Source organism: Dreissena polymorpha, chromosome 6, assembly GCF_020536995.1.
Source record: "Dreissena polymorpha isolate Duluth1 chromosome 6, UMN_Dpol_1.0, whole genome shotgun sequence".
NCBI classification, from domain to species: domain Eukaryota; kingdom Metazoa; phylum Mollusca; class Bivalvia; order Myida; family Dreissenidae; genus Dreissena; species Dreissena polymorpha.
In genome coordinates, this window is record NC_068360.1 from 117,096,593 (window position 1) to 117,121,141 (window position 24,549).

The window sequence follows — 24,549 nt, forward strand, 5'->3', positions numbered from 1 at the left end:
TTGTTGTTCATCCTTCATGAAACTTGGTTAGAACATTTGTTCCATTGATATCTTTGGCTGCAAAAAACCGGTCATTTCTTTTTATCTCAGGTGAGCGACTTTGGGAATTTCAGGCCCTCTTGTTTATTAAATTAAATTATGCGGACAGGTTTTTTATTAAGTGTCAAACGCATGAATCGTAAGTAGTATGGTATGAAACTGTAACTTAGATTAAATTTTTAACAAACCGTAACCTGTTTCACTTAACCATGTCCCTCAAAATTAAAAAAAAATCATTTCAAAATCAAGTCTTTACTTTTTCATTGCACTGTAAAATTTAACGTTATCCATATATCTTTCAGACGTGCCTTTTTTACCTATTATATATTCTTCGTATTCTATTACATCTTCGTCGGGTACTTCTCCTACATTCTCCGCATCATCAAGCCTGTCATTATTGGCGCCTTATTCCTGCCTCGTCTCGACAACAGCGCACTCTCCAGTTTGTCCCTGGTGATAAAATAAAATAAAATAAAATGTTTGCAATATTTGATTATGTGTTGTTTTATCAACAACACGTTCCCAACGAAAATCTACGAAAACGTCTTAAACTTAAACTTATTCTAAATGTCGAATTAATCGACGTTTAAGTTTTAAAAAGCAAGAAAAGGTTGTTACATCCGAAAGTGAAACGTTTTTGTTTATCTCTGCTGTATCACAAAGGACATTTTATTTCCAGATTCCCGACTTTTTCTTTAATTCATCGAAAGTTAATAATCTGATTAATGTTATCTTATACATTATTTATTTAGTCACTTTTAAATAATAATAACGGTTTTGGTTGAAATTTATGTGTTGCATGGTAGAACATCTACATGTACTTTAAAGGGGCCTTTCCACAGATTTTGTCATGTATTGAAGTTTGTCATTAAATGCTTTATATTGATAAACGTAAATATTGGATCTAAAAAGCTCCAATAAAAGCACAATAATAAAATTAAAGAAAGAAAAGAAGTAACCCTCAACTGGGCTCGAACCACTTACCCCTGGAGTAATAGTCCATCGCTTAGACCACTCAGCCGTGCTCATTTAATGAGTTATGTTTTTAATACTTTATATAAGCAATCCTCGTGGTATCACAAAACATAACGACAACAACAGAACTATCCAAATTACTCAATTGTTTCGCGTTGCAACGCTTTATAAATTTCGATTTTTAAATCGTCAAAATAAAGATATAATTGATATTGTAGTGCATGAATAATGTTCAGTATTTATGTTTCCTCACAAATATCATAATTGCAACGAAAATGTGTGAATCTGAAACAATTTTTTTATAATTTTGTCAATTTACCAAAACGTGAAAAGGCCCCTTTAAGTAAAGAAATAAATGTTATCAGACTATTTTGTTGTTTTTTTACTTTTAGATTGTTAAAAAAACAAGCAACTCCGTAATATATTTGATAAAAAAGATCAAGCTATTTCGGAACAAATCACGCGGTCATCGTAAACAATTTACGTTTACAATTATCGATGACTATCATTGTGTTAATATATTAAGAGGACGTTAACTTGGTGTCATTTGGTGCTCGACGCGCATCTCGTTGGTGCATGTAAATATGTACAAATATTTTAATTTATTCTATACTATCCGTCTTAGCGCTCCTTTCTTTCCTCAGGCATATATTACAATTGTCATTACCATAGCGAATTTCACACAAACTACAATAACCCGAAGGTTAACGCAAAAAAGTCCATACTTTATATACAAATCGCGTTTGGTTAATGTTTACCACACTACTCACATCCAGTTAAGATGTAAAATGAATTTCAGCTCTGTTTCCTGCATATATCTATTTGAAACATATTTCCGGACACTGTTTAGATCAAGTGTTACGAATGCGGTTATAAAGTTGGAGCAAACGTGTCGGACTGAACTGAATGATGGTAACACAGCGGGATTGATAAATAACAAGTTACGCTGTTCGTTGACAAATCACTGCCCAGTGGCTGGCTATATTGGATAGTGCAAATAATCAATTTTATGCTCCTAAGGTAAGTATCTATACTTTCTCATCATTACTTAACTTTTTTGCATATTTAATTGTCTTTTTTTACAGACAACATAAAAAATTCAACACATGTTTTTTTTCTTTATTTTTATTTGCTTTTAAATGTGTTGTGAATAATCCTTGTGGGTGTTGTTGATATTTAAGCCTTTAAAGGACCGGACCACTGTCCATCACCGTTCAATTGGTGCTTTAGTGTTTGCTGCAGCTCTTGCATCGATACGTATCTTAATAAATGTATGTATTTCTTTAATTTTATTATTAAATTACACGCAAAGTGATTAAAAAATGCTTATATGCCTACATGTACATTATTAAAATAAATATCGTAGAGAGAAGTGTTAGAAATTCATTTGGTACAATATACATAGCAGTATGAAAAGTGTCCATATATTATTGAGTATAAATAGTTTTTTGTTTAATTTGCAACAATTATATTCTTAATTTTCTATTGGTAGCAAAGTAAAAATGACTAGTAATAACGTTGTTAATTTTATTTTCAAGTTGTAATACACAATATAATAATACAATAATTTAATAAGAGCGTACTGTTCAGGCCTTACTCATGTGTAAATAATAGATAAACATTTTTATTTAATTATCGTAGTTTGTATTTACTTATTTATACAAATTGAGAGACCATTTATCTAAGATTTAGAAATATTAATTTGGCATTAACATTTGGCATGATAATACATAAAATTATCCTTATTATCCATTGATACATAATCATTAACAGTTCGGTCAATGTGTAATACCTATGTTCTTTATAATGTATAGTTAAGAAAGACAGACTGACTCATACTTAAGAGATACGGTTTTTTTACAACATGCAATACAATGTTTTATAAGATTGTACCGTTTAAACATTAATATACATGTAATATTAATTAACCAAATAAAACAGTTTAAATCACTAGACCGAGTGTATATGTTTGATGAGATGGATTAATTCACAGAAATACCATTAAGGTCCGTTAGAATTAAACATACATATTATTATGTATCGGTAAGTTAAACAGGCACCAAGAGGGCCATGGGCCCGCAGGCGCTTCCCTGAGACCCGATGGAACTACACTATTCTGGGAAGGTGAAGTTCAAAATAATAAAAGTACTTCATGAAACATAAATATTATCATAAGGTTCACAAGAAGAAATTTGCTCGCCCCTGGAAACCATGCACTTCAGAGCACCGGAACCATTTTCAAACTAAATCAAGATATTAAAGGGACACATGTGCTCAGCATGTTTCATTAAGATTGAACTAAAATGTAACTTGTATAGAGTTCACAATGTTTCATCATAGCAATAAAAAGAAATATGCCACCCATCTCTGGGCCTTGCTTTTAAACAAACTGGAACTATTTTCAGACTCACCTTGCACTGATACTTCCAATTAAAACAACAATCAACCCTATTTTAAACACATAATCTTTGATAATCACACCACAACTACTGACATCATCGATAAACCGTGTGCCATTACAATTTATTTTTCAATGGTATCAGTTGGAAGGTCTTTGATGTTAGTTCCTAGCTGAGGCCTATTTTTAGGGACTAAGAGCAGTTAAGCAGCAAGCCTGCTATACATTACCATTTCAAAAGGCATCAATGAATAAACTACTGTACCAGAACAATTCAGGCACAGTCAATAGAGAATTAATTAGTTGCTGATAAGCAAGTGGCTAAATGGGTTCAATTGGAGAGATAAGAGTGCATTCTTTACAAGCCACGCCCTCATGATTGGAGGTCAAACACAATTCAAGTTATATACAGCTGTTTCTCCCCTAAGTAATTTTCTGTGAAATCAATATTACTTCCTGATATTTGGAGAATATTTCATAAAGGGTTTTCAGATGGCATAAATATGTTTGCTGCACTTCATCCCCAACCAATCATAATCATAATTATCCTCTTCAAAAAGGAACAAAAATAAATAAATAAATTTGTGGCAAGTTAACTGTATATCTTATATGCAAAAGTAATATTCGGATGACTGCATGGAGATCATGAATATATAATAATATCATAATATGCATAAATTTCATTCACAGTGTACATTGGTAATTTCTAAGTAGAGTGTAAACAAGGTTACACTACAAAGCCATTTAAGGAAAACTACCCCGCCCCGTGATAGCAATGTTTTTAACAAGGTTTTACTATAGCCATATAAGGAAATCTGCCCCCAAACCCATGGAGGCCATGTTTATCAACAGACCGCAGCTGTTTTCAAACTGAGCTGAGCCATCATAAGAACAAATGTTCGTACAAAGTTTCATGTAGATTGGAATATAAATGTGATTCTAGAGTTTAAACAAGGTTTTACTATAGCCATATCAGGAAAACTGCCCCGTCTCCTTGCAGCTATGTTTTTCAACAGATCGGACCCATTTTCGAACTCAGCTGAGATATTATTTGGACAATTGATCTGACAAAGTTTTATGAAGATTGGGCAATACATATGACTTCATGAGTGTTAACAAGCTTTTTCTTTAATTTGACCTAGTGACCTATTTTGATCTCACGTGACCCAGCTTTGAACTCGACCAAGTTTCATGAAGATCAGACAATAAATGTGGCATCGACAGTGTTCACAAGCCAAACTGTTGACGACGCACGACGGGCGACGCACGACGGACAAAAGGTGATCCAAAAAGCTCGCCATGAGCACGTTGTGCTCAGGTGAGCTAAAAAAACAAGGACAACGACAAAACAGAATTTGATACGCATATATGTTTCTAGTTGCACAGACCTTACAATAAGTGAAGATATAGCCCCTATTTGGAACCGATTGGGTGTCCAACAAAGTATAGCAATACCAATTTGTTATATACGACTGTGTTTCATTAATATTACGTTAAACGCACATTATATGCTTACTCTTACAGCTCCTTAACGAGAGTTGAAGCCTTCCGTTGTCTGCGGTGAAAACATTCATCGAAGGAAAATGCCCTCCTTCGGGACAATATTTCGAGAACTTTATGGCCGCTACAACGCCTCAAACAATGACTCCGTGTGAGTTATAATTTTATGCAGCCCACTATTATATACATTTCTTTCAAATGTTTATTGATACCTACGTTAATTACAAGTAATTTATTTTATATTTAAACTTAAGTAAATTGGTGAATATTTGTGTGCTTTTTGTATGCGTTTATTTACATTCATTTGACAGTAGCAATGTGTACACCTTGTCATAGTTGAAAAGCAGACATCACTATGTCATACTGCTGCCAATTTAAATTGTGAATGTATAAACACAATTCTTGCGATAATTAGCAGAAATATTCCTGATGTAATTGAAAATAGCAGCATACATGTTTATATAATTTTTTTATAACATTGTGTACACAATTACAATTTGAATTACAACTTGAAAATAGTCAGTAAACTATTTAAGTGAATCAACCGCATACTTAAAAGGATTTACGTGTGGCAAAAGTTAGCGTTTCAAAGCAAACCAGGATATTTTGGTGCATTAATAAAAGAAAATATATTTGTATAAGTGTACCTAAACTATAATGTTAATACGCGTATGCACATATGTTTCAGAGCGTGTCTGTCAAGTATTCCTGACAATCGATTTCATTTATGGCTGCTTCTACCATCAGTGAGCAACAATTAATTTACAAATCAAGATTATTGATTATGGATAATATTTATAAACTAATCACTAAATTTTTAAATGTATTTGACTATGTATTTATCAAAGGTGAACGTTTATATAACCGAACGTTTTGTATCTACACGATTTTAATTAATTACGTCAAGAAGCTTTCGTTATCCCTTAATATGGTATTAATTAGTAGCGCATAATTACATTAAACAAATGGTAAAAAAACCGATTAAATTGCTTTCTGTATTGTCTGCATAAAAACCCTTATGTGCAGTTACGATGTATCTGGTCTGGTGGTGAAAGATGTTTTCGTATACGTATAATCACACCCCGCATATAAACAAATTTTAATCTGTAGTTAAACATGTTTTATCTTTACGACGTAAGTTGATATTCGTATATGTATAATCACACTCCGCATTTATACAAATGCTAAGCTGTAGGTAAGAATGTTTTACCCTAGCGAGGTGAGTTGATATTCGTATACGTATAATCACACTCCGCGGTAAAACAAGTTCTACGTTGTATGTTCTATGTTCTAATCTATAAGTGTTAGGTGAAATTTGTATACCTTTAATAACCCCGATATGTAATTCGAATAAGCTTATCATAAATATGATTTATGCTTATTCTAGTCAAGCTGTACAATATATTATGTGAGTTTATCTTCAGAGTCTTATGATCGTCCTCCTGGCATTCTCGTTCCGGCGGAAAAAGTTGTGTCTGTCATTGCTTGGAGGTCGACCTGCTGCGATCTTGTAAATGAACTTAAAGTCCATAATATTACCTGTAATATACGTTGGTTAATTTGTGGGTAAAGCCATGTAGTATTTTTTGTTCTTGTATAATGTCCTAACGCACTGAATACCTGCGATTGTGATGTCTTTCGGTGTGTGTTTTTTGCCACATAACGTCACAACGGCACACCTAGAACACATTTATTAGCATTCAATGGAAATACTTCGACAGTAGCTATTTCTAAATTTGCTATCTATGTAGTATCATATGTCATCCAGGATAATTTCTCCAAAAACATCCAGGTAAAGTCCCACTGATATCATACCCGGAAACACATACTAATATTTTCAACTTTGTTGTATCATATTGCATCCTCCATTTTTCCACAGTCCCATGGATATCTTGGGCAAGTCCAACCGGATGTCCTACGCGGCCGCCTGGGGCGCCATCGCCTTCTTGACAGCGGAAATGGTGTTTGGCGAATTTGTCATCGTAGACCTCAAAGGACCCAGATATATAACCAGTAAGCATGTGCGCATGGTAATAAATCGACAATTGATAACATTTGAAATGTTAATCCAGTTGCAAAGAGATTTCTTATTCGTTCTGAAATAGATTCAAAAAGTATCAGTTATACACGTATAAGTTTATTTCCGATCACCGCGTTTGCATTCGCTTAATCCACATACTTATATTTAACAAGCTTAAACTGCGATTTTAATTGCAATGTACGAATGCACACATTTGTGTCCTCCAAGATTGATCTTCAAAAAAAATCACTCAAGCCCATGTCCATGTCCGCCCTTTGCTCTTGTTTTAGGGTTGGTTGACAAAAAATGTTTATGCTAAGCTCGTTACTTATCATCTATTTGCCTTTGGCATTCCACGTTTGTGCAAGGATGTTAAAAATAAAACAATATTTGTTATGCTGTTTCAGTCTGGAACAAGGTCCTGGCCATGTTGGTGATAGGGGTGGGCTACTTTCCCATGTTTGCAGCCCTCGCACTGGACTCTTTGATCAGCCTTTCGGTGGCGGCTATTTACTCCTTGCTCTTTCTTATAATAACGCTTTTGAAGATTTTTGAGTGTGATATCGTTGCTGTAAGTATTTTGTATAATGATACATTGTCTTCTTTTAAATACATGACTATTCATTTCCTGTAGTTCATGTAGACTCACTCCATCATGGTCATTTCAATAAATACAAACTTAATGAGAAACATTTCCAAACGTTATAACCATTTCGTAAAAATACTTAAATGATTAATTGATGAATACAAAACTAGTGCATATCGAGATATTTTCTTTTGCAGAACGGTATATCTACAAATGATATGTGAGTGTCTATCAGTGTGTGCTTATTATTGTAACATTGAAAAAAAAAGAATGGTTGTTGTAGGAAGGTCGCGGTTTGCCTGTTCTTCAATCCGTACCAAATATTGTTGATGTTGTTGTAGGAAAGTCGTGGTTAGTTTGTCCCTCGATCCGTACCAAATGTTGTTGTTGTAGGAAAGTCGTGGTTTGCTTGTCCTTCGATCCGTACGGAATGTTGTTGTTGTTGTATGAAGGTGGTGGTTTGCTCGACTTTCGATCCGTACCAAATGTCATTCTATACATAGATGGTGACGTCACTACGTTATTGTCACCTCTATACTAAGACGCATCACATCCCCCTGGTTTGGGGATTTATGCTTCCGCCAAAGTAGTTCTGCGTAGGAATGAACATGTTAATAATAAAAGAAAACTCGTTTTTTATTGTGTGTTTAAAACGGATTGTTGTTTAAAGAAACGTTATTTAATTTTGTTTAAGGACGTACGTGGCAGTTTAGTTTCACGCAAATATTTTTTTTTACTGAAACACCGGTTGCGAATTAACTGCAATATATTTCGGATTTTCGGATAAAAAAAATGTAAACAATGTTAGAACGAAAGAACACCAAACATGCTTAAAATGAACGCAAGGTTAAACAAATGGACAGTTTTTGTCCATGAAAATTAAATACCTTTGATATGCCCCTTTAAAGGAGCCGCCGAACAGATAAAGCGTCGTATCGACGCGAAACAATATTTTGGGTAACTACGAGGATTGTTTATATAGCTCAAAAATACATTTGATCTAAACATGAGCATGGATGGTCGAGTGGTCTAGGCGGGAGGCTTTTTACTCCAGGAATCCAAGGATCAGTGGATCCCTTTTTTAAAATTTTATTCTTGTTTTTTTTTCTGGAGATTTATAGTTCAAATGTTTAAATTTACCAATATTGACATTTTAAGTATTTAATGACAAGCTTCACTAAATCTGTTGGACGGTCTCTTTAATATATTGTATACATCTTGTTTTAAGTTATTTACTGTATTATTCTTCTTTTACTCATATTGCTACACATAATTTGTGTTTTCATTTACATTTAAATCTACTTTTTTATTGGCATACAGCGATACATGTACTAGTATGTGTTTTGACCTCCACCATGTACATGGTTTTCACTGTGTTTTTAAATTATATTTTAATATATGCAGTTAAACTGCATTTGTGAACAAACGACCCTGGTGAGCTATTGTTTTCTTTTTATATTTGTATTAAGTCATAACTCATTAAACATTTAGGTAAATTTTGAAAACATCTAGGTGGAGAAAGTCATGTTAAAATAAAAATGACTTTGATGCATTTTATTTATTTTCAAATGTGATACTCTGTTGTTTTTTATGTTTAAATATTGATAAAAAAACATGAATCAATGGATTCATGTTACAAAAAAAATTGCAGTCAAATTAAATCAGTATTACATATTTTGTGAGAAATAGAGGTTGTATTCAACACTTTCTCATTACTTTACTCTAGTTTTTATGTTATTACCTTATTGGTGAATTGTAATTGTGCTGAAATATGCATGTTGTTCAAGTGCGAATAAAAAATGAACAACACTGGTGACTCATGATTTTTATTTTATTTTTCTATCCACTACAGATGGTTCTACCTAAATACCAAAAATTATCAAATTCTAAGTGGAGCAAAATTTGCATTAAAACTGCCGCGTACGTCCTTAAATGAATTTTTGAATCTCTTTAAAGACTGATAGCGATTATCAGAAGCACGATTACCTGATCTACTTTCGCTTTCACTTTTCACTCGTAAAATAAGTGAAACCCACAATTCCTTTCGCGTTTGTACACAGGTCAGTAAGACCGGTGTGTACACAATGTACCAAATGTTGTTGTTGTTGTTGTAAAACTTGTTGTAGGAAGGTCGGGGTTTGCTTGCCCTTCGATCCGTACCGAATGTTGTTGTTGTTGTTGTAGGAATGTCGTGGTTTGCTCGTCATTCGATCCATACCGAATGTTGTTGTTGTTGTTGTAGGAATGTCGTGGTTTGCTTGCCCTTCGATCCGTATCAAATGTTGTTGTTGTTGTTGTTGGAATGTCGTGGTTTGCTTGTCTTTCGATCCGTACCAAATGTTGTTGTTGTTGTTGTAGGAATGTCGTGGTTTGCTCGTCTTTCGATCCGTACCAAATGTTGTTGTTGTAGGAAGGTCGCGGTTTGCCTGTTCTTCGATCCGTACCAAATGTTGTTGTTGTTGTAGGAAGATCGTGGTTTGCTTGTCCTTCGATCCGTAACAAATGTTGTTGTTGTAGGAAAATCGCGGTTTGCCTGTTCTTTGATCCGTACCAAATGTTGTTGTTGTTGTTGTAGGAAGGTCGTGGTTTGCTTGCCCTTCGATCCGTACCGAGCATTTCGTGCCTAGGATACCTCTCCATTAGCATCCCAACGCGCATATTCAGAGAATGGCGAAAAAAGTCAACAAGGGTTTTCTCATCGTCAGAAATGGTTTTCATTTTAAATATGGAGAAAGATGTCGATAAATCGGCCGAGGCGGAACATGTTCGAAATCTTCTTCGTGCCCCCAAACCTCAAGAGTAAGTTGTTTCAATAAACATTGCATGCGTATCTAATTCCGTTCTTTCACAACCGAGGCGTTGAGAGTGCAAATAAGACAAAGCCCCCTTAATGCAAAACGGCAACATATGCCTTCTAATTTCAATGTCACATAGTAACTTTTTGCACGAATGGACGAAATAACATCTGGCCCAGCAGACGATTTATATGCATAAATACATCTTACGTTGCATTCCGGAGTCAATGATACAGCAGCATCAATGTTACCAACTAGAAAACGTTATAGTAAATTTCTTAATAATTATGGTATTGTTGACAACAGCTTCTAACAAGCTTGTGTTTTAAACAACCTATCAGAAGATAGTGTAATGCAGCCGCGCTCTCTTCTGCATTGTTTTCATTGCTAGCATAATTCACGGCTTGTAAAGTCACTATCGACTGGCAATGCTATTTGTACACTAGGATAATATGTTTATAGCTCAATAAAATTTGCTTTTTTATTATTTATTTGATTACCAAATAAATTTATTTGTAGTTTGTCAATGTATTCGAAAAAAAAGAACTTTACCATTGTTCACATTATGTTGACAATAAACCACTATTTTAATTGATTGACATTCTTCACGCTCAGAGAATAACGGCATATATGTGGTAAGCCTTTTTCCAATTGGTGAATTGCATCATTGAAAATCCTATGTCTATATCTTGGGATTGATGTAGACTAAATACTTAATCATATATTTTCGGGAATGCATATACCGTTCGTATCATAACATACTATCAGTTGATATGAACGCCTTTAAGATAATATACACTGTTCTTCAAATTATAATATCCAAATTGACACAAAGAGTTATTGTATATAGTAAATCGTTATTGTACGTTTTCATTCCCTAGAAAACAATGTGCACGTTTCTATTGGCATTTAACTTTCCCGCTGCATATAATTACCGAACGAAATCTATGTCAACCTCCATCAAAGACGGTAACGCCGAAACATGAAGAAAATGTAAATATAAACAAACTATTGTTTTTCTAGTATCGAATATAAGCTGCGGTAAAGCATTTTATACAACGATCTTGCTTCAACGTCATTTATATCTTTAGTTGAGTGTACATACAATTATGACCATGGCAATTGGACAGCAAATATTAGCTCTTATATCAATAAGATTGTTTAATATTGTTCACAAATAAAATCTATGTGTTCAGGTATAAACTAATAGAAAATACTTGGTTGGTGCCTAGATGGAGAAAGTTTATCCGGTGAGGCTTAGAAAAAGAAAATAGGGCGAGCTTTAGCGAGCCCTATTTTCCTTTTTCGGGCCGAACCGGATAAACTTTTTCCATCTCGACACCAACCATGTATTCGATTTATCCTGCTTCATGCCGTTGACACATTTTATACAAGACAATTGACATAAAAATATAATTATTCATGTCGGGCCTCCTACATTCATGACGACCGAATAACTACCGATTGAGTCACGTAAAATAGTTCCACATTAAACTGTTTCTTTTAATACTTTTAATACTTTCCTGTTGAAAATATGAGAAAAAAATAACAAACGAATCGAGAATGTGATATTTTTCTTGGTAAAAAAATGAAAACAAAATGCAGCAGCAAAACAAAAACCAAATTTTATTTACATTAATGACAACTTTAATCCATTGCTTATAACAATAAATTTACAACGATATACATATCCGTTTTCTGTTATTCCATCCCTTTTTGAAATCCATTTCTGTTTTTCCATCTCTATTATCGAAATGTATTTTAAACCACACTATTTTTTGATAGCGTTTGTATTGAATGCTAACCATTCTGACCCAAAACCCGATTTACGAAATCGTAATCCTATCGTAGCGAATTATTTTATTCCTATCGTTATGAATGACAAACACACAATCCGAAATACGTTTATAATTCGTTCGATGCTTTACAATATTTAAAAAAAATACTGTTTTAGTGTTTAAACCACCACGTCAAAATTGTCCCTAAAATCCTGAGAGAAACTAGATAGAATGTTTTGTCTGAGAAATGACGTCACACTAGATACGTCATAAATTGCGTAATCAAGTAAATGAAAATGATAAATACGGAAAGCTGGTTCGGTAATATATTTTAAAGAAGAAAAAAAGGATGATATAAATAATATAACGATAACATTCATGCTGCGTCCCAACAAAATTCAAAGGTCAAATATTAGAAATCATAATCGGCGCGTAGGAAGACATACTTACGTTTAGATCACGGTCACGTGATGTACTGCCGGATATCAACTAGTTTATCCGACCCTGCTTTTATTGGTCAATGTTTGCAACAGAGGCAGGATAAATATAATTATTTAGTTATATATCTAACGTTTCCTAAGCTAGATATGACATGTGTTAAGTTGTGTTTACAGGGAACCACCCACCGATACTAAACAAAAGATCTGGGCTGCAATTACGAGCATTACGAATACCGTTTTCTACCACAACAAAAACAGTTAGTTACTACATATTTATAGATGACTGACCTATTAAAATAAATTTGCATCTTTAAAACCTCATATAGATCTCATTGTGGCTGATGACATTGGGTTATTTCTTACGAAACAATATACGTGTGTACGAACGTGCAATAACCACAAGATTGTTTATTTTCACTTTACAGAATGATTTACAGTCAAAAACAACTGCATAGATTCCGTTGTCAGTATGCAATTTATCTATCAAGGCACATAGCGTATTTAAATGAAAGAAAAGGTTCCGACGATGTTTTAATTTTTAATATGATTACCCTATGCTCTTTTAGAATTTCGGTACTCCACAAGAATCCTTACTGTGTCTGTGATGGGACTAATATTACTATACAAGGTAAAATAAATGATGTACCTTCAGAAATAGTGTCTTTCTTCATGAACTCGGACTGCATGCTGTAGTTTTCTAATGACAAGACAAACAAGACTTTACACATACCACTATGTATGCGTGTAAGTTAAGTAGGAAAGTACAAACAATCCCGACCTATTCGAGTGTGATGCAAGTTTTATAATACCTTCTAGACCAACGGTTACGACAAGACAGAATGCATGCTGTATTTTTCAATGACAAGACAATCGGGTTTACATCTCCTATTTATGTGTGCATATATGTACATTAGGAAAGCTTCAACTAGCCAAACCTCGTTGCTGTTGATGCAAGCTTTATCATGTTTATTGCAATAATGGTAACGCCTATGTGCTAAATATTACCTTGCAGGTCACTCTGGAAGGATGTCTTCAAGTGGTGTACGTATTCCGCTATATCGACAAGGAATTGTTCATCATGCTTGAATCAGTTGAAAGGGAACCGAGTCTTTTAGAGGGACAGCGCATGACTATTAACCTTGACTCGATTGAGTTTGTACAAGCCTTAGCCAAGAATTTACGAAGTAAGTAAATTTGCGCAAGTATTAATTATCATATTGCAGTTTTTAATTTGCAGCTCCCCACTTAGTTATCGTGACATTACCGAATCATAACCAAACATGTGTGATTTTAAATTATGAGTATCGTGTTACGATAACAACGAGTTAATATGCAAGAATCCTATTGACGGTGCGACACATAATGCATCCGTTAATTATGAGAACGATGATGTATCCTTACGGGGTCGGTTTCCACTGTTTTAGCGTTATTTAGATCTCCCACATAAACACCAAGTACTGGTTTCCCAGGAAACGGATTCCTGAGCGTTTCAAATAAGGCACATTCTTTCGATGCAATCGAGCAAACATAATTAGGTTTAAACTCATAATAAGATTGAAAGTGCAAATGTTAAGACATCTTGAACTGAATTTAATGTTATTGATTCGAAATTAATAACTTCAATTTCTCTGTTCGGCATTATTGTTCTTGTTACTCGGGTTTTCATTCATATCAAAGCATGTTTCCTATAATAAGATTAATACTTGTATAGAATAAGTGGGAACCTGAAATAGTTTTACGGTTTCTTCATTTTCTTCTTTAAAGCATGAGCCAATCACTCGCCTATTTATATACTGTATGTGTTGGCTAATTGACCAATGTCCTTATTTACAAAAGTGTCAAAGAGGCACAAGTATGAATAATTGTTGATAATTTGAAAACAAACAAGAAAACACAAAGCATTTTGATAAAGCGAGACATGTCGTTGGTTCTCTGTTTCAGTTTGCTTATTGGTTGCAATGGTATGTTCGCTGGTTGCCGGTATTATTACCATCCTGCACATGTTGACATCTTACAGGTAAAAAAAAGATTTCCAAACCAAAAACTTATAAAAATGCGTTTTCATAACTGTGTCGTTATTTGTGTGATCATAAAACAATGTACAGTGAATTACTTCTGTTTTTCACTTTTTCACAAGTTCACAATTGCGTTGGAGACGCTCACCCAATAGTTATTATACCACTTACAAATAACTCTTACGACCTCCGCCCATTTCTAAAATGATCATGTTCCTGACCGATCCCACACGTTAAGCCCGGTCCACATTTAAGACTATCATGCGTCTCTGCAATTTTTAAAACTTCGTAAACCACGCCCTCTTGAAACAATTTTTTGTATGAATGTCATTAAAAGTCAACAAAACAATCGACCAGGATCAGACATTAAAAAAGTTTAATGAATGAGGTATGATTATTACACTGATGACGAGGAGATTCACAAAAAGGACAAACAATTAACACACGTAAAATAGTTTCTGAAAGAATTAGAAAACAAACATCTTCGTTCTTACGCAATAGAGAACTCGTCTCATGTAACATGATAACAAAAGCCACACACCATATATGCTTTATATCAATTATTGCCGAATGTTAGCTTGAGATGTACAAACTGCATTTAGATACATGTAGAAATTAAACCACATGATATTCCGCATAAACATTGTGCAAATAAATATACTTAATTGGATTATGTATTAAAAAGAATGATTTTTTAAGGCATCATGAACATTTGCGTAAAGGTTTTGAAGTAGTAGTGTAAAATTAATAAAATTGATTCTAGCTCTCTAAATAAAACAAATGATGCTTTTGAATATACTGCAAATGCCATGTGTCCATTGGTTTCAGAGCAAACCTACTTGCTTTGTACAAGGGAGACAACACTCATATCCCGCACCGATCAACCATGGCAAACAACTCCTTGCTAGTACGTACAGCATATCGGACATGGCTGAAGCCATTCATCACTCTTACCGATTACGAATTTCATATTAACCCTTTGCATGCTGGGTAATTTGTCTTCTGCTAAAATGTCGTCTGCTGAATTTCTAAAATAAGCATTTTCTTCATTTTTTTTCAAAGAATACTATCAGAATAGCAAACAGTTTGGATCCAGATGAGACGCCACGTTCTGTGGCGTCTCATCTGGATCCAAACTGTTTGCAAAGGCCTTTAAAATTCGGCTCCAGCGCTTTAAGGGTTAAACAGCTCTTGCATATTCAAAGATGTTTTATCTGATCCAATAAGGTCGGTTCTGAGTTACTGTTCAATGAAATAACACATGTAAGAGCAGGTTAATAAACAAATAATAATAGACGGTTTTCATTTGAAAATTCAGTTGGTCATACTTTTAATACATGATATTTAGTTGGAATATAAAAATAAATAAATATTAAACTCGAACAGTAAGTGCGCGTCAATACTGACATGATAAATCGTACTAGCTGGAGAAACAAAAACAATCCGTATCGTATGAAAACTTTGTTGAGAGGTCCAAATATTGAACGGGGGTTTGAGATTGATTGTAGAATATGTTATTAGTATTTCTTATTTTAAAACAATCTGATTGTTTAAATTCAGCCGAAAAGACAATTGCACTTATTTCCACTATCATCGCAAAACATAAGGTAATTTTTTGTCACTTAATATTTTTACCGATTATCCACGTTAAGAAAAAATATGAGATTCAGAAAGAATCAGAATCTATATTGGACATGTATTTTCTGGTTTGTGTGTTGTGTTTTTTAATTAAAATTAATTAACAGAACCTAATCTAATCTAGCATCACTTTTTCGTACACACAGAGTGAATATAGTGGAGGCGAGCAAACGTTATCAAATCTTAATTAGGAAACCCACAAAAAGTTAAGCGTCAGTACACAATATTTGGGTTAATAGTGTTAGTGGAAACTCATTTTACGCCGATTCATGATATTTTGCCTCAACGTCTTGATTAAACGGTTATATCGTATAAATATTAACCATATTTTAGTTCTCGATTATAGCTCGTGAACGTTGTTGTTGGTTTCCCCCCCAAACAGGCTTATTGAAATCTACTTAACATTGATAATGCACATTTAGAGCTGCATAATGTTAGAAGTAAAAACATGACAACTTTGTTTATGATGTTAATTTTCAAGTGATTATTACTAGTCCACATATATTGGTTTGGCTAGACTTTTCATCGTGTTTAACATCCAATGATTTGCATTTTACCGTTTAAAATGCAATGGCCCAAGTTTTAATGATTGATTTATGTTAAATGAATGTGCTGTATCTGTCGTCCTGTATGGTATAGCCGACTGGTCACCTGCCTTTTATTAAAGTTAACATATATATTGTAGTTGTAAATTAAAAAAATAATAAATAATATATCTCTTAATTCTTAATTACGTCTCTGGAGCATCATTTATACTGTATTAGTACTGTTTTATCCTACATTAGTACTGAATATATATGATACGTTTCTCTTTCTCCTTTATTTTTTATTGCAGATTGGTAGCATGAAATATGCAGGCTACCAAGTGGCGTATATTGGATGGGGTAAGACTATGCGCACATACACAATCAAATGAACAACGTTGAACGAAGAACATTGTATGAACATACATACAACTCGCACAAGAACCATAATCGGAAACAGTTTTTGTTTCGCGATCGCGTTTAACAGATATGACTTTGAAATACACACCTTTTTGTTGATTGAGTTTTCGTTACTACTTATCCTAAAGTTGCACATGTATATATTACCTAGTTACTTATGTTAATTGTATACGTTGGCAAAATATTTGAATGAAATTATTGTTCTACTATATCATTCAATCCACAGGATTCGTTCTACAGTTTTTCATCCTGTCTATGGTGTGTGTTGCTCTGTGCCTGCTCATCACCTCGCTAATGTGGGGAATAACCGATTGGCTGATTTGGTTGCTGGAAACCGTGTGGTGAGATCTGTTCAACTTACTATGTTTAACAATGTTAAGTCCCATTTCATTATAATTCTAAAAGACGTGTGAAAAGACTTGCAAACCTGATGGCAAACGCTTTCTATTCCTTTTTTATTTCGATCTTGCAACATGTTTTGTTGTGGTTGTGAAGTTCCTTTATGATTCTGCATCATTATTTCCTGTGGATGTTACCTTAATATGGGTTGAGTTCTGAGAATTTTTAAATCGAAAATACTAGAAGAGTTGTGGCGTAAAAGGTATTTGCATCATGCATAATTTAAATTGAACTTAACCTCTGAGAAATATAAATAATAGGCAGTGTTCAAACAGTCTATAAACATATCGTGTTTAATTTAAATATACAAATGTATTGATGTGCACCTCAAGTACACATATATCAGGAAGGTTCGTTGTTAGTTTGACGTTTTAGTTCAAACATTCATGATAATATAATATTATATTGCAGGCCTGGGTTAATAGTGTCCATCATTGTAATGGTGTTCCAGAAAGTGTCAGCAAAGATGTTCTTCTTGCAAGCGGGTGGTGAATACCTAGCAATAGACAACAGGTACGTTATGGACACATGCGATAACAGTAATAAAACAGTTGTAACAGCCTTGCATGTTTTACTCTTCGTGTGATTTCTGCAATCCTGTGATTTTTGCGCTCTAAAACCGGTTTAAACCCCCAATCATTTGCCTTGGCCGTTCCAAGGCGGTGACCCCAGCTTTATTCTTATATGTGTTTATGTTGTTTTGTATTGTGCCGTTTTGTACTGTTTAAGCAATTGGTCACTTGCCTTAAATAAATGACCAACTAATTGTATATAATGAGAATGCAATACTGCTCCAGCAGCTGGAGTTTCACTTCTTTATATTAATTGAGATTCTTCTTTAGAAAACAATATTTGACTTGATCATGCCAGGTTATTCTATTAATGAGGTTTTCTGTATGTGTTCTAATACTCAAGCACTTAAATTGTCACACTACTAGTATCGCAGATATCTTGACTCAAATTTGATATGTAGATGCGTTTTAGTGCGTATATGTTTACTTACGAGTATTGTTCCCTGATGTACATGTAAACGAAAATAAACTGTTTATGATATTCTAAGCAGACGTATTCTTATCATCTTGTGTCCAGAACAACTGCTAAACTATTTTTTGCTTAACTTGCTTAAGTTTTTTTTATAACAACTGAAATGTAATTTATTGTAGATTCGCTCTGATAACATCCTGACCATGCTATTCTATGATAATGTTACTTATTCATTCATTTCAAACGTACCATATTCGGCATTATTTTCCCCTTTATTTACCAGTACAATATTAAGATGTATCATATTACTTTCAGACGCGCGCTATTTAGCTTTTCGTTCTTCATGTTCTTCTATAACATCTTCATCGGGTTCTTCTCGTGCCTTCTGCGGATCATTAAGTCAGTCGTTATCGGTGCCATCTTTCTGCCTCGTCTCGACAACAGTGCGCTCCCCAGTAGGTTCCAAATGATGGATCCAGGTATGTAGCTTACAGTGCACACCATTATATTATCACGGTTGTTGACTTATGCAATGAATTTTATCGTAATCTATAAGGGTCAATGTGAGGGTTAAGAATTATATTCCATTTGCACCACCAGGAGAGGAATCTTATTTTAGAAATCCATTTTAAACCATGAATGGGTTCGAGAGTTGTTCCACTGCAATCCGTAAAAAAGTGTTACCTTTTATTTTAAAAAATCGTCGAAGCAGAAATTAAGTACACCTTATTTCAATTATTAGCCTTGCATAATAAATTAATAATCTATAACTGAAACAGCAGAAACCAAAGTCCGTTGCTATAAATTAAAACTACAAATTATATAGATCACGAAACCATATCGCAGGGTGGTTTTGTTTCGGTACATGTTTTAGTAACAAGCGATTGACCATGCTTCTTTCAGGATTTTCCGCGTACGTCGGATTTATCAACGTGGAAAGCTCTCACACACATCCCGTGGTCGTGTTGTTCCTGCGTATCCTCCTGGCAGCTCGCAAGAAGCAAACCGAGAGAGGCTTCTTTGCGAAACCCGGTAAGGTTTCTTTGTGCTGAATGTATTTGTTTGTATTGTATTGGCAACGGGTCCCTTACCTTAAACCCGTAAAATATATGCTTTTGCACAATCTCTGTCTCCTGATAAATTTCTTTTTTGCGATTTGGTTTTCTCTTTATTGAACTTCAAAACGGTTTACTGATGCTTTTTATACTGATATTAAGATTCCACGCTTTGTATAACTTGTATTACATGAGGTCACTTGTATGTTATTTGTAAGTTTTCATTTATGTTCATAGAAAGGACTCGCACATTTATACGCGCTCGAATGCGTTGGCATACGGCTTACTCGATACTGAACAATCTAACGCTGAGAGTATCAAGGAAACATTACTTAAAACGCGTAAAAGAGATGCAAGAACGCCTAGCGGAGTTGTACCACCTTGACAACGCAGCGGCTGGTGCGCTCGCTAACGAGATCAACAGAACCGGTGTCGACATGAAGGACGTGGAAGACGTCATGATTCCAGGAACGGTCCTTAACCGAGCAGCGACTCTGGAAAGAGATTTGACGCAAAACAGGTTCCTGTACAGTGTCAAGAAGAACCTGGAACGGCAACGGACTGCTTTCCAACGTCACAAGGATGGGGGCCTGAGCGGCAGTACCAGGGTCAATGTCGGTATGATGAGAAACATGTGGGAACGTTGGATATTTACGACTGCAGGCAATAAACAGTAACGATGACACAAAAGTTACAATACAGAAAATGGATATTTTTGCATTTTCTACGACACGAATACAAATCGAAGTCTACATTTATTAACATTATTTAAAACTTGCATTGATATAACGAACTTCCTGGAACGTTTGATATTGTAAATATAATTGTATTGTATGTGTTTCTCTCGCTCTGTTTTATCAAAAGTACAGAACATAATGTATATTTTCGACTGACGCGTATTCAACTCTTCGTCAACGAGTAACGTTTTCGATTAAATATTTTCCGATCTGCATATTTTGACTTGAACCAGATTACATTGTTCGTCAAGTAGACTGTTTGTGTTAGAAACTTTCAATGTTGATCATTTATTTTGTCATTGTCTTCTTCGTCATGACCATCATCAGCTGCAGAACATCACTATTATCAGCATCAAGAAACAAGAAAGAAAACCCAACCTCACTGCCATGATCTTTTATCATTTTCAACAACAACAACACCATACTACCATCACCACCATTATTTCCATCGCATTCGTTATAAAGATTTTACCAATATAAAAATAGTACCTTATGCACACATACAAGGCTCGTAGGCACTGTGAGTAATCTCAAATTGAAGAACCATAGGCCGTTTTCGAATCAACACAAATTATGTGCTGTAAATCATAGGGTTTGCCATAATTCGATTAAATTTAGCAACCGCATGTTGTACTATAAATCCACTGTTGATTAACGCAATCATTGCTGACACAGATTCATCGTTCATTTCCACAAATGCTTTATGTTGTGTCATTGAAAAGTGGCAAACCATTGTTTGCTCCTACTTTGTGTAGGGTTTCACATTCGATGATTGATGGACGCAGCTGCTATTATTTCAAAAGTTTTAAGTTTTAAATTCTCAACAGGCCGACACGATTTTTCGTCATAGCTGCGCGTAAAACTGTGTACCGCCTCTATATGTATGATTTTGAACAATCTTCACGCAGAGCTGTCGTTCCATGCTCTCACATACAATCTCTGCCACCAAAAGAAAATCCTTCCAGATCACCAACAAATTATTAGACTTAAGATTAAAATAAAAAAATATTCTTTAAAGTAAAATATTCAACAACTATTACATATTGAATCAAACTTTGCATGTACTCCATCTATCTACATCATTCTGTTCATGCGGAACACTCTGTTAAGTACATCATCAGCTGTTAAGTACATCATCAGTTGTTAAGTGCATCATCAGTTGTTAAGTACATCATCAGTTGTTAAGTACATCATCAGTTGTTAAGTACATCATCAGTTGTTAAGTACATCATCAGTTGTTAAGTACATCATCAGTTTTTAAGTACATCATCAATTGTAGCCTGTATATAGTCAAACACTTGGCGAATTTTCTTGGTTCTTAGTCTATTCTTTATTCAAAAGTCTAAGAATGGGTTGGTGAACATGGGCCATGGAAGGATTTTTTTTAAGTATTACTCATTTTGTATTATGAAAAGTAGTATCACGTTCTTTTATATTTTGAAAACAGTGTGTAAGTTTAGGTCCATAATACAAAAATACCTTAGTTAAAAAAGTAAATATAACAACGGGACAATTATTGTACCACGTGGCTTGGCTATCATCACTTGGTTATAACGGCAGGGCTTTGATAGAGCGATGCTGGTTACAGTCAAAACTCTTCGCGGAGGTTGGATTTGGCTACCATCGATCGTTCTATACATAAATGGTGACGTCACTACGTTATTGTCACCTCTATACTTAGACGCATCACGCACCTCCATTTGGAGGCATTTATGACTACGACACAAAGAAGTCCGCGGATGAATGAAAAATTTGCTTTATAAGTAAACTTTCATGTTATGATTTAAAAGTTAAGTATAGTTTTGTTCAGTCTTACGGTCTTATGTTAGTATCAATTAAAATTTTCGTAAGTTTTCAACAATTTCGCTCTTTATTCATTTTTTTAAACTGTACTTTCACTTTCGGTTGTATAACAACATGTATCCTTTATTGACGAAAGTTTGCAATGAAATAGCGTTTTCAAAACCGCTTAAAAAGTTTCAGAAGGTGCATCTGATGCATGTTATGAATAGACACAATGTCATAACTATATTGCCGACTAGTATGGGAACAATTTGGTATTTCAAGTGGCTCCATTTGCATTGCAAGAGAAGTTCAAATTGACTTGTTCAGTTTGTTAAATTTTGACACCCTAATTATATATTTTTTTATAAGTGCTTGATAGATTTTTTCTTTAAATAATTGAGATCAATGAAAATTTTAGTAAAAGCACAGCATTGATGTTTTATGATGGTCATGTTTTAGTGGAATAGTATGTTACAATAAAACAATTATAACTAGTGTATTAATGAATTTAGATTAGGTGTCATCTTTAAATGGGGTAGTAATTCATTATATGAGATTAGCACATTATATAGTTGAAAAATAAATAACACTTTAATGACTTACCATAGTAAAATTAAGTAGCATAGAATGTGTTGCAGGTCATAAAATGTGAAACTGAAATTGAAGAAGGTTTACAAATATTTTACACTGACAACACTGTTGGTTTTCAAAAAAAAAAATCCTTCCTATCTACCTGCCCTAGTTTTTTGGGGCAAATTTAAATATTATTAATATCATTGAGTTAAATTATTAAAATATCAATATGTTTTGATTACATTAGCTTATTTTATTATTAATAATAAATACTTTGCAAGGAAAGTCCAATTCTGTTTTAATTAGTCTTAATTAGGTACTAGTAAAATTGAAAATATCAGTGACATCCAAAACTTGGCTTATATGCATATGAATGCATATTTTCTTTGACAGTTACATAGTACCCTATTTAATTGGATTAAAAACAACAAATAACTATAGTTCTACAACCCAGCCCAAGTTGACTCAAACTGAATTAATTCATCAATTGATCCTATTTAATTATATTAAAAACAACATGTGTAAGATTTTGAGAATATCTCATGTATTCCTCTAGTATTCCTCTAGTACACCAACATGCACGTCTTACTAATGATTAACATGCACTCCTTAAACAGTTTAACAAAAATAATGAATGATTAATCCAAAGAAAACAACAAACAAGCTGCTTCATATAAATATAAAAGATTACATAAGCAAAAAAATCATTTTGATAATAAATCAAGATTTTACTTCAACCAAACCATTATAAATTTATTGTGAGGAGGGGGGTAATGTAAGCACTAAAACTAAAATGGGGGAAATGTCTGGTGAGGGAACATCTTAGGGGGGGCGTCCGGAATTCCTGCTAAGGGCGACAGTGTTGTTAATGTGTCTTTAGAGGAAATAACTGAAGGAAAGTACTCATTGGTGTATGCCCATCCAGAAGCATTTCTGAGCATATCAATAGGAACAGCAATATTGAGTGCATTTGAAAGAGATATAACTGTTTCATGTATTGCTTTTGATGAAGCCCACAAATCATGGTCCTTTAATGGTAGCTTTCCTATTAGCGAATTTTATACTTATTTTTTACTCTACAATCTAGCTCTTTTGTCATAAAATGAGAAGTTTTATTATCCAACAGGTTTTGTGTTTGAACCTCACAAATTTTATAATACCAAAGTCCCATCATATAATCATCATCACAATCAGCAGCAGCATTATCATATTCATCATCATCATTGTTAGCAGCAGCATCATTGTGTTGTATTATCAGAATTCAATACAAATACAAACACAACCATTACAACTCTTACTACTACTACTACTAATTAATTAATTATCTACTACTACAACAAGAACAACAACTACGACTACTACTACTGATCTTACTTCTACTACTACTAGTCTACTACTACTACTACTACTACTACTACTACTACTACTACTACTTCTACTACTACTACTACTACTTCTACTACTACTACTACTACTACTACTACTACTACTACTACTACTACTACTACTACTACCACCACCACCACCACCACCACTACTACTACTACTACTACAACTACTACTACTTGGTACACCAGAACTTGTTGTCCATGGAGATGATAAGGAGAACTCCCATAGTATTGATCGAACCCACGCCCAGCGGACATCATTCTCTACAGCATAGCGACCATGAATTAATATTTGACACCATGTACAACATAATTCACCTTATTACAAAAACATGGAATTCACAAAGTGACTGAAAATGCTTTAAAATAAATGCAAATTTGAAATTTGAAACAAAACAACCTAAGCAATACATAATAAGAAACACTACATTATTGAAACACTGATACCATGAACATTTTAGGGTGTAACACCTTATGTACATGTACCAGACCTTTAATGT

The 24,549-nt window shown here is 34.1% G+C and overlaps 1 protein-coding gene across 1 annotated transcript; it reads left to right on the top strand.

Annotated features, from left to right (window-relative positions):
* Positions 1–1,872: 1,872 nt before the first annotated feature.
* LOC127835418 (stimulated by retinoic acid gene 6 protein-like) lies at positions 1,873–20,600 on the top strand. The gene is made up of 18 exons (XM_052361843.1): positions 1,873–2,034; positions 4,937–5,063; positions 5,601–5,658; positions 6,337–6,422; positions 6,792–6,925; positions 7,340–7,503; positions 10,094–10,317; positions 12,706–12,788; positions 13,098–13,159; positions 13,544–13,715; positions 14,473–14,548; positions 15,375–15,453; positions 17,020–17,068; positions 17,355–17,469; positions 17,939–18,040; positions 18,827–18,990; positions 19,415–19,543; positions 19,804–20,600. Exons 2-18 carry the CDS (start codon positions 4,996–4,998, stop codon positions 20,241–20,243), a joined length of 2,205 nt encoding a protein of 734 aa, XP_052217803.1. The 5' UTR covers positions 1,873–2,034; positions 4,937–4,995; the 3' UTR covers positions 20,244–20,600.
* Positions 20,601–24,549: the final 3,949 nt, after the last annotated feature.